Genomic DNA, 14,357 nt, shown 5'->3' with positions numbered 1-14,357 from the left:
AAGGGGTCTCATTAGTTGCTATTGCTAGATGGTTTCTTTCTAGACAACAACTCCATTTAATCGTTGACCTGTAGCTGGCATCAGTGATTTTATAATGAATGGCATACTCACACTTCCATGTGGCAAACACCCATAGACTCCGTGAGTGCATCTCACTGTGTGTATAAATAAAAACTAATGCCAAAATATTCTATTCTCCAATAACATCTTAAAACTATCCTGAAAACAAAAATCTCACAGGCAGGGGAAGAACAGGGGAGGTCAGTAACTGATGATTCCCTGAAGTCAGACCTTCGTTAGTAATTGTTTTAGGGCAGTTTTCTCTAGCATTTTTCCTGTTTCGAAAGAGATATACTTTGGGAAGGTGGGGAATGGGAGCCACCATATCTGATCCAAACAAAAGCTTGTTTTCTTTTGATTGAAATAAGAAAAGCAAGAAGGCGTGTTTTCCAAGAAACCTGCACTAAACTTGGCCAGGGTAGAACAAACATGTAACTAGTCCTTCAGTGGAAGCCATCCATCTTCATGTCACATGTGATTGAATTCCACTGACAAATAAGCCTCACATCTCTCCTCCATGAGAAAGAACGTGATTATGAACTTTACATGTAATAAGTTCAAGAGCTTTGAGAAGTTCTGGCTGATTTGCATAGAATGTAAATAACCAGGAAAATGGAAGCCACTGTTTGAATGTGAAAAAAAGTATGTTTTAAAAATTAATCCACCTGCACTATATTTTTAAATATTTTATTTGAACTTTATGGCAGCACCAGACACATATTCCAATGATCTGCAAGACATGAAAACCTGACATGTTCTCAGAAATGAAAAATGACAAGTGACTGGGAAACAAATGATTATTCCTTAGATGGTAGAAGGACTATTCTTACAGCTATGAAAATTAAAAACCACTTGGTTATTCCTCATATATTATTTATCAAATGAATACTAGCACGGACCTAGCTAAATCCTCACTTTGCACACACAGCGATCCCTTGTGGCCTGGTAAAGCAGTAGAGGATGGTCCAAGGCCTTATTAACCTGCACCTGTATGGGAGACCCGGAAGAAGCTCCTGGCTTTGGATCTGCTCAGCTCTGGCCATTGCAGCCACTTGGGGAGTGAACCAGCAGATGGAAGATCTTTCTGTCTCTGCTTCTCTCTGTAATTCTGACTTTCTAATTAAAAATGAAATAAATATTTTTTAAAAATGAATAGTAGTGCAAGACAGCTATATCCTGGGAGGAAGAGAACGCCTGACAATGGCAGCTGAGGATGGAGTTCCATTGATTAATTGCAATTGCCCCCTTTCTATGATATCCAAAATTCTGATCAAAAATCCTTAGTTTTACTCAATTTAATGAACAGAAGGCAGAATGTAGGGTAATTATAGAAGTTAAGGGGACAAGTCTCAGAAAGTCTGGTCTTTGGCTGACCTCCTAACTACATGATGGCAAATCGTTCCAAAAGCATGGCATAATGTAAAATGACTGCCAGCATCACGGAGGATTTGCATTTTAGATTTGGCCGCATGTGCTTACTAAAACAACCCAACAAAAAACAGAAGACTTCAAATGAGTGTCACAGAATATTGGACACTCTGTTAGGCCATTTGAATAACTCTGTATAGAAGACAATATGTTGTTACTCTGATTTCGGGGTGGGAGGGGGAGGCTAGCTCCCACATCTTTGCTAAGTGCTTGAGCTTAATAAACCCCAGTGCCTAGAGAGGACTTGACAAACACTTTTATTCTGATGCATAAGCCAAGACTCAAACAGCAAAATAAAACCATGAGCTTCAGCAGCTAGGTTTAGTAGCAAAGCTCCTGGTCCACAGATGAGAAATGTATTGCCTGATTTGGTTTTTTGTTGCTAAGGAGACTTCATCAACAGAGCACTGCACTTCAGGACCAGTGTTCAAGAAGTCTTGCATATTCATTATCACAATGACAGAAAGGGGCCATTAAAAATCATGTGACAACTCACCAGTTATCCTCTAAATTTAAAATTGCATTGCAGAAAACGACCTTGCATACTCAACATTAATCCCCAGAATATAATGGGGAAAGAACATTTTTGGACCGGGCTTCTGTTTGGCTTACGCACTCTTGTGCTGACATGCAGACACAGGTTGGCCAGTTGGAGGAACTGGCCCTGCCAGCCTAATGAAGACGCCTGACCCTCGTTCACTGCCAGTGCTTCACTTGTGTCTTCCACTGAGCATCTTCCTTTCTTTCTGCCAGGTGAGCTGCAAGGTTTTGCACTTTTTCCACCAGTACATGATGTCGTGCAATTATTTCTGGATGCTCTGCGAAGGGATCTACCTGCACACGCTGATCGTGGTGGCTGTGTTTGCCAAGCAGCGGCACCTGCGCTGGTACTATCTCCTGGGCTGGGGTAAGTCCCTAGGCTGGCTGATCTCTGAGCCACGTTAGCTTCTGTCTGTGTGGGTCCAGTGTTGATCATGCTCTGCATCTCCAAGGGATGATCCTATGTGGATACTGCTAGGGGGTCAGTCTCCATCAAGCCACAAGGAACTTGAGGGTCAGCACAGAGAAGGGAAGATGTGACTACGAGAGTGTCTTCAGCCAAGGAACCCAGATGACGGATGGACACAGGCCCGAGGGAGCGAGGGTCACCCATTTGTGCAGCTTGGGAGAATCTCACTGTGTGGACAACAGGCTTCCTTGACCTTGGCCCTACTACCCATGTGAGGCTGTTATTTGCTGTAGCTGCAGCAGCAGGGCGGCCCAATGAGAGGCCAGGGAGGAGAGTCTGGTGGACAAGTGTAGCCGTTGGCACTTCCTGGCAAGACTTGCTGTCAGCATCCTACCTGGCGAGCAGTAAGAAGCCAGGTGTTGAGATGTCCAGGCTGTGGATGCTCTGTCCACATTGGAGGGGGTGGAGATCCCTTAGACTCTGCAATTTCCAACACCCCCCCCCAGGGCTACCAATGTTAGCTGTAACTACCAATTCCAGGGTCTGGTAAGAATTGCCAAGAATTATGAGGCATCGTAAACCTCACATTGTGAGTGAAACAGAATGAAAGAATGCCTCTCTCCATGGCTGTTTTTCCTTCTGAGTCTTCAGGGCACCACGCAGTAGCTGATCTCTACAACTGCAGCAGCTTTAGAAACATCACTGATTCTTAGAGCTGCCTTCAGATTGATGCTCCACTTTGCCATTTTCCTCCTTGTTCCAAAAGGCAGGAAATTCCCCCATGAACATTTACATTGAACAGACAGAACTGGTCTCATCTGTCTGAAACAGACTCCTTTGGCCTTGGGGCCTGTAGGGAAAAGATGAAGAAAGCAAACCGTTGCAAAGAGGTGGAAGGAAGCAAAGGCTTGTGCACTGCCTGCCCCCACCCCTCATCACAGTCATCACACACAGGTCTCCGCTCCTCTCCCTGAAGAGTAACAGAACTTCCCTCTGACAAAACTACAAGGTGGGCTTGAGAGTTCTATATGCCTCTTGCCATCTCATTCCCAAGTATGACTTTCAGAGTAACTGCAGAGTTTATTTCTGAATTGAAGAAGTGGTATTTTAGAAGCGTTGTGGACCACACAACTGCTTTATGTGAACAGACTCTGAAGGTATCGTAGGCTATACCTTGGTGAATTTAAAAGCTGTGGTTAGGGCCCAGCGTGGTAGCCTAGTGGCTAAAGTCCTCACCTTGCAAGCACCAGGATCCCATATGAGCACTGGTTCTAATCCCAACAGCCCCGCTTCCCATCCAGATCCCTGCTTGTGATCTGGGAAGACAGTCAAGCAGTGCCCAAAGCCTTGGGACCCTGCACCCATGTGGGAGACCCAGAAGAAGCTCCTGGCTTTGGATCAGTGCAGTATATCTGACTTTCAAAAAATATATATAAATTAAAGCTGTAGTTATTCTTAGGTTAAAAACTCTAGCTATTGAAGCCTTTTCCCAGTTTTTAGCAAAGCATACAGGTTTGGCTTTCTTCGGGATTTCCTAATCTGATAACAATAACCAAATCTTTCTGCAGGTGGAGCAATCAGACCATATTCAGTTCGACAAAGGCACATCTGAGTAGCAAGGGGGATCTTTTTATGAAAATTACAACTGTAGGTTACATTGATAGAATAACTGATTTTTAAAAAGTAATCATTGGACAGGCTACACTGCTAGTAGCTCTTGTGTTGTTCAAGTTCCTAATTCAGAGCTGATTTTTTAAGGTGCCTCTGGGTCGGGCAGGGAAGGGGACACTAAGCTAGACGCCTCCACAGCGTTTCAGTAGGCAGAATGACACAGTGAGGAAGACCCTGGCTGCTCTGCAGCATCTGAATTACAAAGAAACAGGACTCATGCATGTGAAAGAAGCAAAAGTCAAAAGGCCAGAATCATGTGAAAAATAACCAAGGCATAGGGGCCACAGCCTGTGGCTCCCTCTGCTGTTCCAAATCACCCATCTGGAGGTCCCCAGCTTCTCTTGAGGGCAAAGCCATGTTCTTCCACAGCAGAAAGATGCTCTGGTTTTAGCTCCATATATTCATCACCTCGGTCTTTATCATGGGCATCACAACCATGGTCAACATCATAGGGAGAGGAAGACAGCAACTGCTCCGCTGGGTCACGTGGTAAAGGCTTTTAAATTGGATGTTCTTCACCAGACCCTGAAAGCCCACAGTCTTCTAACCGGGAACAGCATCATCTGTCTTGGGGAAAGAAAATTTGTGCCAAACAACAGTCTGGGGAGAAACATTGAGTGGGCGACCCTTTTTGCAAGTACCCTGCCATGTTCCATGTAACTGTAAGTACAACTTGTGACCTAGAGACCAAGTGTGACACGTATTGTTTGTTTCCAGGGTTCCCACTGGTGCCAACCACGATCCATGCCATTACTCGAGCACTCTACTTCAATGACAAGTAAGTATCCTTGTGGTCCCTAAGTCAGCATCTTTGGCAGAGGAAGATACCTGCATTGTGTCCCCTTCTGTTTCCAGCTGCTGGATGAGTGTGGAGACCCACCTGCTTTACATCATCCACGGCCCAGTGATGGCAGCTCTGGTGGTGAGAACCGCTTCTGGATTTCCTTACTGCTAACCTTGTCCCTTGGTTGGGACTTCTCTGTATAGCATTATGTCTTAGAACTTAGTGAATTCAATGATGTTCTATTAGAAGTATTCTATACTAAGAAAAATGACTTGATTTTAGAGTCTTTAAAAAAATATCTTTTATTTGAAAGATGTCTAATTCACATGTGGGTGGTTAGGTTACCGTAAATTCAATTGTAGCCACAGTACAACAGTTCTGCAGCTAGTTTTTAAAAATCTTTGACTAGATTCTTAAAGGTGAAGACCCAAGGCTAAAGGAATTATAAAAGGTATTGCTGATAAAAAGGAAAAAAAAATCAGGACACCATAGAGCTATGGCTATCATCATGCATTATTCCCCTGGTCCTGCAAACCTAAACCAGCTTTGCTCCATGGGCCACTGGTCAGCCAGCTCCTGAACTTCTCCCTGTGTTCCTGACGGCCACCCTCTACCATCAGGAGGTTTAACTATGTAGGGAAATTATACCCAAAGATTGTGGTGATCTTGCCCAAAGTCAAAGAATAGTAAGAGGCTGGCAAGTAGAGAGATGCGAGGAAGACCCATGTAAACAGGTAATTTCACTTGGGCATTTATTCAGAAGAAATGGATAGAACCCCAAGACTTGGCTGTCTAAACATGTCTGTAGCACTCTTATTTGTAACAAAATACAGAAAGAACCTCAATTTCCATCAAGAAAATCAATAAGCAAATATATACATTGTTTAATAGTATTTAATGTGAAATGTTTATAAATCAATGCATTTTCCATGACATACATTTTAATGAACTCTTTAAAGATTCCACATATAGATGGAATTTGTTTTGTACCAAAGTTACTTTTTGTCAGTTTTCATTTCTGTGCCAGTTAACTCATCCCCAGAGGAAAAGCCTTGCTAACAAAAAGCATGTGTTAGGCTCCTTTGTAAAAGTAATCAAGAGAAGGAATATACCCCAACCTAGTGTATTCACAGTACAGGAAAAATATTTTCTTTAAGAAGGTAAGAGTCCAGGGCTGGAGAGAGAGTGGCTCCCCATCAGGTGAGGTGCAGGATTGCTGAGCGAGCTGTGTCGCTGGCAGACAGCTGGTCCCTGCCAGCTCTGCCCCCAGACACTGGCTAAACATGAGTATGGTGCAGCTCGCCTGACTGGCTTATCATCCCACCCCTTGGCAGGTCAATTTCTTCTTTCTGCTCAACATCGTCCGGGTGCTAGTGACCAAGATGAGGGAGACCCACGAGGCCGAGTCGCACATGTACCTGAAGGCCGTGAAGGCCACCATGATCCTGGTGCCCCTGCTGGGCATCCAGTTCGTCGTCTTCCCCTGGAGACCCTCCAACAAGATTCTTGGGAAGATCTACGATTACCTCATGCACTCCCTGATTCACTTCCAGGTAGGGCTGCACTCACTATTGACTCTTGTATTGCCAATTGATTTCTGCAGCCCGCGACCTTACATGCTGCAGTACTTTACAGCCTCCAATGCAGCAGGCCCAGGCAGCAGTCCAAAGCACACCAGATTTTGTTGAGACACTTTATTTAGTGATCTTATTACCCACACAGGGATTGTCAAACCTTTTCATAAATCAGCAGTGGCTCTGATAAGGAGAATGAACCCGCCCAGAGCTGTCTTAGTCCATCCAGTGCCTGGAGAAGAACACTGGCCCCAGATTTGTCCTCAAGTAGGAGTGGGCGGGCCGTCAGGTGCTGTGCTGGGCCAGCTGGCGTCTTCTCGCTTGCAGAGTCGAATGGCTGCTCCATGCCTGTGCAGTCTCCAAAATACAACGCCCTGCTGAAAGCCGGTGGCTGGGGCCTGGCCTCAGAGCTTATAGCAGAATCACCTCTGCTACAAAGTTTTGCTGACTCAATTTCAAATGTCTTACTAGTCTTATTTTCCACTAATATGAGAAGGTGATAAAAATGCAGTTCTAAAAGGAAAATCTGAGATCTGTTTTTAATAATCTAACCTATTATTCTAATATTTTTTAAAAGTTTCTACTTGAAAGAGTTACAGAGGGAGAGAGTGCTTCCATCACTGGCTCATTCCCTAAATGGCCACAACCACCAGAGCTGGGGTACTCCAAACCCGGAAGCACAGGCTTCAGGCCATCTTCCACTGCTTTCCCGGGCTGGAGCATCTGGACTAGAACCGGTGGCTATGTGGTAGGCCAGCACTGCAGCTGGATAATCAGCATGCTAGGCCACCACTCCAGCCCCACATTTTACCCATCATTTAAGCAGGGACATGTGAAGCCTTCTAGATGGTGATGGAGGACCTCCAGGATTACTTCATCCATGTCTTTAACATGGACATGGCTACAGGACTGCTGTAGCCCACCATGACACGCTGGGACATTCTGGCCCCTAGTCACCTGTGGTGATATTTTTGCTCATAAATCCTTCTCTGCTGATCTCTATAGGATCTCAATCTTGCAAGTTCTTCAGTATATAATCCACTGTAGTCAGCATATTCCATTATAAATCTTCCTGTTAAAGGGAACAGTAATCAGCCAGGTAAGAACTGTCCTCACAGCCAAGCAGGATTCTAACAATACAAACATCTAGAAAGGAATTTTGTTGCGATGCATTGCTGACTACCAGCAGTAAGCATCCTCCCCTTGTCTTTGTATTTCATCAAGCTTTGACTTGCTGTTGCAGTGGGAGATGATCCTAGCCAGGTAATCTACGTCTAATGATTATTGAACAACCTAGTACATAAAGAAAGGACTGATTCTATTTTTCCTTTAGGGATTCTTCGTGGCCACTATCTACTGCTTCTGCAACAATGAGGTAAGGAATCGCTCCGAGTCACACTGTTACTCCAAGCAATGGAGTGACCACATTCACTGGGTCTGCAGGGTGTGAAGAAATGGGCTGAGTTTCCAGTACCTCCAGGTGTTATGTGGAAAAGAACTTAATGTGAAATTGGCATTGTACGGTTCCCAAGGGACTGCTGTACACCTTTGTCTCAGCCCTGCCATTGATGTGAGGGCCGTGTATTTTCTCCACCACTCTGAGCTAATCTTATCCAGACAGGCAGCTAACATCTTGAACTGGTCAGCACCCCTAAGAGCAATCATGAAAGCTATTTGGCATTCCCCTTTGAAAGAGCAGGCATGTCCCAAATTCCCTTTAACAGACTTACATGATTGCTAGGGCAGGGCCAAGATCCAGTTGGTTTGTTTATGGTTTGGCATTTGAGTTGCTGGGTTCTAAGGTCCTGAGAATGGACCTAAAAGTAAGACTCCAAGGATTCTGAGTAATAGACACTAGAGATTGTTTCCAGTGTTCTCCTGGTACTTGTAACCACCAATATCCTTGAAATCTTACCTGGAAACCCAATTTGTGGAATTGCAGGTGTTCAAGATAGAACTGTGTATAGTTGAGAAACTCTTCCAAGTTTTCATGGGACACAATTTGAAAGCTTTCTTACTTTCAGGGCCCCCAGTCTACCAGCCTCTGGTGTTTGACAATCTCTGCAACAAAAGTAAATACAAAGCTACTTCGGAAGCCATTGAGCCACTATGTTATATATATTACAAAATATTAATGTCAGTATCCCCTAATTCTGTAGCCTCTTTGACTATGTCACTGTCTTCTCCCAGTTCCCAAGTTCTTTTCCACATACCACCAGGAGATCCTGGAAACTCCGTTCATTTCTTTCTTCCATGCAGTCTCTATGAATATGGTCTCCCTCCATTGCTTGGGAACCACGTTGGACTTAGAGCCAGGGACACTAACAGGCTTCTTTGCTGGGCTTTGAGAATCTGCTCCAATGGGATAAATAAGTAGATGACTTGTTTTCACGTTCCCTGGTACTTCGTGAGAAATGCCAGGTCATGTCCATTTCCCTGCCTTCTTTCTCTCTGGACCAGAAGGGCTCTGTGGTCTCACTTCCCTTTCCTGTATGTAACACTGTACCTAAGTCACACCATACCCGTTCTCTGTATCCTGGATTTTAGTGAAATTCAATTTGCAGATCAGTGAGCCTTTTAATACATATGCATAGAGAGCCTTCATATTGTTTTTCATAGACAAACCCAAACAATATTTTTTGTTCTAGATGAGTACTCTCAAACTTCAAGTGCGTGCCAGATTCACCCGAATGGTTTGTTAAAACCCAAAACACATCAGGTGTGGGATGGGGCTTGAAGATTAGCATTTCCAACCAGTTCCCAAAGTAGTATGCATGCTGTTGGTCTAGACCCAACACTTTAAAAGACCATTTTTCTATATAGAATCCAACATTTTCAAGCAATTAATGATCTTCACCTAATGGGGCAGGTCCAGAGAAATATTAGGATTAAAATGATCTGTGTACAAATTTTAACATTTTACTTATTTCTCAGAATAACTATGGAAAGCTAGGTAATAAAAAGGAATCAAAAGCCTGTTTTACATACTCCTCCACTACAAATTACAGAGCATATAAGTTCCCTAAAACAAGAGCAGTAGGGATTTTGCTGGTATTTTTTCACCTAAAGGTGAAAAATAACAATTTTGTAAATACTCCAAAATCTCTTAGCATCTAGTTTTCAAGAGTCTAAACTCATTTAATGGTAGAGTACTTTTTAAAAATTATTTTAAAATTATTTTTAAATTAAACCCAGATTGCACCAAGTCTCTGGAATACTGCTGGCAGAAAGTGAGGTGAAGCAGCAGCAAGACTTACACGTTTTCATTAGCTGAAATCTCCTCGGATAAACTATCTTCCATTGAGTGGTGCATAACTATAGGTGCTTATAAGGTGAACATCACTGTGTATTATTCCTATCCCATCGGACATCTCCCTGGCACTTTGTCCAGTAAATGCAGTGCCCTTCCTGTTGTCACCTAAGCACTTTCAGGCTCAACCTCTGGTTTTGTAAGAAAGAGCATGCTATAAATGGAAACAGATTGTCATCCCCACACAAAAAGATGGGTTGTAATTTTGGAATGCAATTAAAGAAGCCTATGACACTTTCTGTTAAAGTAACTGGGAATCTACCATAGGCGCCTCACCGTTTGTACTCAGGATTAACATGTCCACATCTTCTGGTGGGAACCACTTTGAAAAGACATGTGAGAAATAGAAATTCACCTACTGAGTACTTCTGAGAACTCTAAACTCACTGTCAACCCTGGGTATTCTAAATACCTGTGCAAACGTTAGATATGAGAACAGTCTTGCTAGACATGGTGGAGATAGTCCGTTTAGGACTATGCAAACCCAGTGCTTGTACAAGGTATACCATAATCGGCATGTTATACCTGAACTTCAAGCCATTCTTTGTTCTTCTATGAGGTCAATGCCAAGTTCAGCTGCAGGACCTACCTCACTGCTTACCACTGACACTCCTTGTCTTTGTCTCTTAAATAAAATGAGGTACAATTCCAGATTGCAGTCAAAACATCCCTTAGCATCTAATTAGCAGGGCTTAACAGGCTTCTAGTTTCCCAAAGTGAAAAAACCATTTTGTGTTGCATTTCCTTACTGACTTACACATGGAAGTTGTCTGAACGGTGAAGAGCCTCTTGTCATTTCCCGGTTACTTCTACAGAAAGGTTCACGGGATGACAATCTGTTTGTAACACACTCCAACAGATATAAATTTGAGCAAATATCTCCTACAGTACCGCAGGTTGAGTCTGAAACTGCTCATGTTCATCTGCCAGATTATGCAGACCAAGATTGCCATCTTAAGTCTTACTCTACACCGTCTAACAGCAAACCCCAAGCCTCCTGACTTGCTTTCCCCTAAGACCTTTAAAACTGACCAGAAACAATTCCACCCCACTCTCTACAGAAAAAAGTCTATTTGTCACAGAAACATTCAGCCTTACATTAAGCAGTTTTATGGCACCTATAGTTTTTCCTCTCATTTCTCTTTTTTGATGCATGCAATATCATATACAATGGTTTCCTACAATTAGTCACATAACTTACCTCTTTTCCTCCCAGAATCCCTTACAGGGAACTGTTTGACAGCAGAAATAAACTATGGAAATGATATGAACATGTTAGAAACTCTGAAATACACAAGTGTTCTCATTGCTGTTTCCACTTACATCTGAGCAGAAATGCAGCTGTGATTGTCTGCATTTCAGAGTTTCCTGACTTTAGCATCATCACTTCTTGTGTTTGATGTGTAGCTTTCCATATTTACAGGACAAGTAAATATGCTTATGGGCTAGAAATCTTTTTTTAGAGATAGATTTTGTTGTTACAGAGTTACCTGGCACACTACATCACTGAAAAAGAAAATCCACAGGGTGAACCCTTACCGTAGCACGCAGAGCTGTGCCATCCACGTGTGCTTCATGACCAACACTGGATTCAGATGGGAGTAACTGGTGGGTACTCGGTCCTTCAGACTGGTTCCCACACCCTCCTGCCTGATCAGACAGAAATGCCACGTTAGGAAACCAAACCAACTCTCATGCTTTGGAGCTAAGATCTAAAGCATCCTGTGCTCAAAAATACCAAATGACGCTACCCGTGCCAACTCAGCAAGGGCCCCAGTGCTGTCCCTGGCGAAGTCGTCTTCCCAGTGGCTGCTGTGCCAGGCTAAGGCACCCACAGCACAGCCCTGGGACTCAAGATTACAAGTCAGCCTCATTTAGCCTATGGCAGCTGTCAAGAGCGTGCTCATACTGTTCACGTAGGTCATTTGCAGCCATCACACCTAACTCATTTCCCTCCCTCCCAGGTCCAGACCACCGTGAAGCGCCACTGGACACAATTTAAAACCCAATGGCAGCAGCGCTGGGGACGGCGTCCCACCCACCGCACCGTGTCACGCACAGCCACTTTGGCAGCCGAGGAGGGCAGCCTCCCTGTTTACATCTGCCATCAGGAGCCCCAGCCCGACCCGGCCTACCACGCAGGCGACGAGGGTGCCGAGATCATCCCGCTGCACGCCATCGAGCAAGAGTCATCCGCTTGAACCACGCCGCCGCGGCGGCCTCGTGAGCACTGAGCCTTCATTCCCTGGGGGGGAAAGACAGACCATGCGTTTCCAAGTGACTCCCCACCCTCCCAGGAGCTGAGCATATCATTTGTGAAGAGTTATTCAGTGAATTTGTCCATAGTGAATCTGGAGAGAGTGATTCTTGGTACTACTGCTTTGGGAGATCGTCTGGGAACGGAGTCTCCCATTGCAACTTGTGAACTCCATCCTTCATCCGAGCCGGAGATGCCAAGGCCTAGTCGTGCAAGCAAGGTATCCAAGAAAACTGCAGCTTCATCTAGTTCAGCCATAGGGTGCTCCTTGTTAATCTTGAGCCATTTATACTTTTGAAAAGTTCAAAATCACTGTCAATATCACTTTCTTTTTAAACTCTAGATTTTGAATTAGACTTTCTGTATTTGGCTATGGATCTGGATTTTTAAGCTTTTTATTTCACTTGATTCTGATGTATTGAGGTGTTCTACCATCTGTACCATGGAAACTGTACAAATGAAATGACCTCACACCAAGTGGCTTTCTGATACCAAGAGGACTAAGCATGTGGGGAAAGAGACCTGCGACTGGCAGGGAGATGCCATGCTCTCAGTGACAGGAAGACACTCACGCGATGTGCTGGTGGCGTTAGGTGCTCGGCTCAGCTCTAGACAGCCTGTCCGCTGGACGGGCCCCGACTGCTCTAAGGAGCTGGTCTCATGTGGCGTGTGCTTGGGTTGCGTATATTACACAGAGAGGTCACCAAGAATCCATCACTAAATTTTTCACAAAACTGCCAAAAATGTCATTCTTTGTGGAAGAAAATGCTCTCTTAAAAAAAGTTTTCCACTTTCCTAAACTCCAGGACTTATAAAGCGAATCACTCCAAGGTTTATAAAGCAGATTACCTCTTGCCCTTGGGTGCTATTTAGCAGTAAAAGATGAACTTAAGACTGGTAATTAAAAGACTCCATCGAAGTTCATTAACTGCCTTCCACCCGCTTCACCAGATCTGGCTTTTCCAGGCAGATTCAGCAGTGCTAATCAGAAGTCAGGTTATAACTGACCTCACGTTTGCTGCTATTCGCAAAACAGGAGGAAAATGTAACTCCTACAAGTTGAACCATATTCATTTATGTTAAAAATAGTTTCGCATTAAAATCCAACATTCTCATTTCCCACATTTCTTTAGTTCCCAGCATAAAATCTGTGAAAATCCCCAAAGAACCCAGTATCATTACTAGCATCTGAAATTAATTTGTGAATTTAATAATTATCAGTTTCTCATTATTTAATTTGGATGCTAAATAAGTTGAGATGCTCCACATCTCAAGTCTTGTCTAGCTCATTGATGCCACCGCTATTCAGAAGTGATGCCATTTTGGAAAAACAATGATTTGTTCTGATTACATATTTAGTGCACCCAGAGAAAATTATATTTCTCCAGTGAAAATGTATTTTGGATACTAAAGTAGTTTAAGCCTCCTTTACCGACTGTGAGGGAGGAAGTGGAGAGAAGGTATTTTTCCAATCACAGTGTTACATAGTAATGTTACTATTTTTGTTTACAAACATGAAAAACAGTATTTCAGGCAGCTCTAGTACAAATGTGATAATATATTGCTAATATATTTTAGATGTTATTGTGCTGATAGGGGCTGAAGAAAACAAGAGCTTTTAATAGAATGCACATAGTGCCAAAATGATGTGAAATGCTTAATGCTATATATTATGTATTACATATAAATTAATAGAGTATGTTAAAAGAGTGATGTACATTTGTGTTATTTTTCTAAAGAAATATATTATTCATCTCTTCATCCATGCATCTGTCTCCTTACCATGCCATGCTCGCCTCTGCACTTCCCCCGTGGCCCTGACATGCCATCCTCTCTGCAGTGCTAGAAAATGAGAAATCACATGGAGAATATCATGGTCATGGTCTTTATACCATGGCCCCCCTCAGTCTTCAGGCCATCAACCCAGCAGCCTAGTTCTCATACCCTTCCTAGCACAGAAATCACAACTGCCAATGTATATTTCTTAGGCTATGGAGAGAAGAGGGAAGAAATTCAGCATAAAAAGTACTATATCCTTTTTGCTTTTCATCATTTGGGGACTTGACTTGTTCTGCCCAACATCCCATCAGATCTTACAAACTAATGAGCAGAACACTTCTAACATAGTTTTTGGAGAAGGACTAAACCTGGATAAAAAGGCAACTCATTAAATTTCACTAGAACGTGTAATAGCCACCGTTGGAAAGATTTTCCAAGTTTGGAAAATGTGAAATGCTGAAGGCCAGGATGCGATGAGTGCTGTGAGGAAGCTCTGAAGGGGAACCACAACAACCAGTGCACTCCCCTCATCATGAGGAGAGCAT

The 14,357-nt window shown here is 43.5% G+C and overlaps 1 protein-coding gene across 1 annotated transcript in view; it reads left to right on the top strand.

The window, feature by feature from the left end:
- The window catches only part of CALCR (calcitonin receptor), a 33,647-nt gene extending 21,670 nt beyond the window's left edge, over positions 1-11,977 (top strand). Inside the window, exons 7-12 of the mRNA XM_040964850.1 lie at positions 2,242-2,395; positions 4,826-4,886; positions 4,964-5,030; positions 6,227-6,445; positions 7,800-7,841; positions 11,741-11,977. Coding sequence (XP_040820784.1) covers positions 2,242-2,395; positions 4,826-4,886; positions 4,964-5,030; positions 6,227-6,445; positions 7,800-7,841; positions 11,741-11,977 — 780 coding nt within the window. The remainder of the gene's footprint in view (positions 1-2,241; positions 2,396-4,825; positions 4,887-4,963; positions 5,031-6,226; positions 6,446-7,799; positions 7,842-11,740) is intronic.
- The last annotated feature ends 2,380 nt before the right edge of the window (positions 11,978-14,357 follow it).

This window comes from Ochotona curzoniae, unplaced genomic scaffold (genome assembly GCF_017591425.1).
Source record: "Ochotona curzoniae isolate NIBS_2020 unplaced genomic scaffold, NIBS_Ocur_1.0 scaffold_3835, whole genome shotgun sequence".
Lineage (NCBI taxonomy): Eukaryota > Metazoa > Chordata > Mammalia > Lagomorpha > Ochotonidae > Ochotona > Ochotona curzoniae.
The sequence above is the reverse complement of the archived record's forward strand: the minus strand, read 5'-3'. Positions and strand labels throughout refer to the sequence as shown.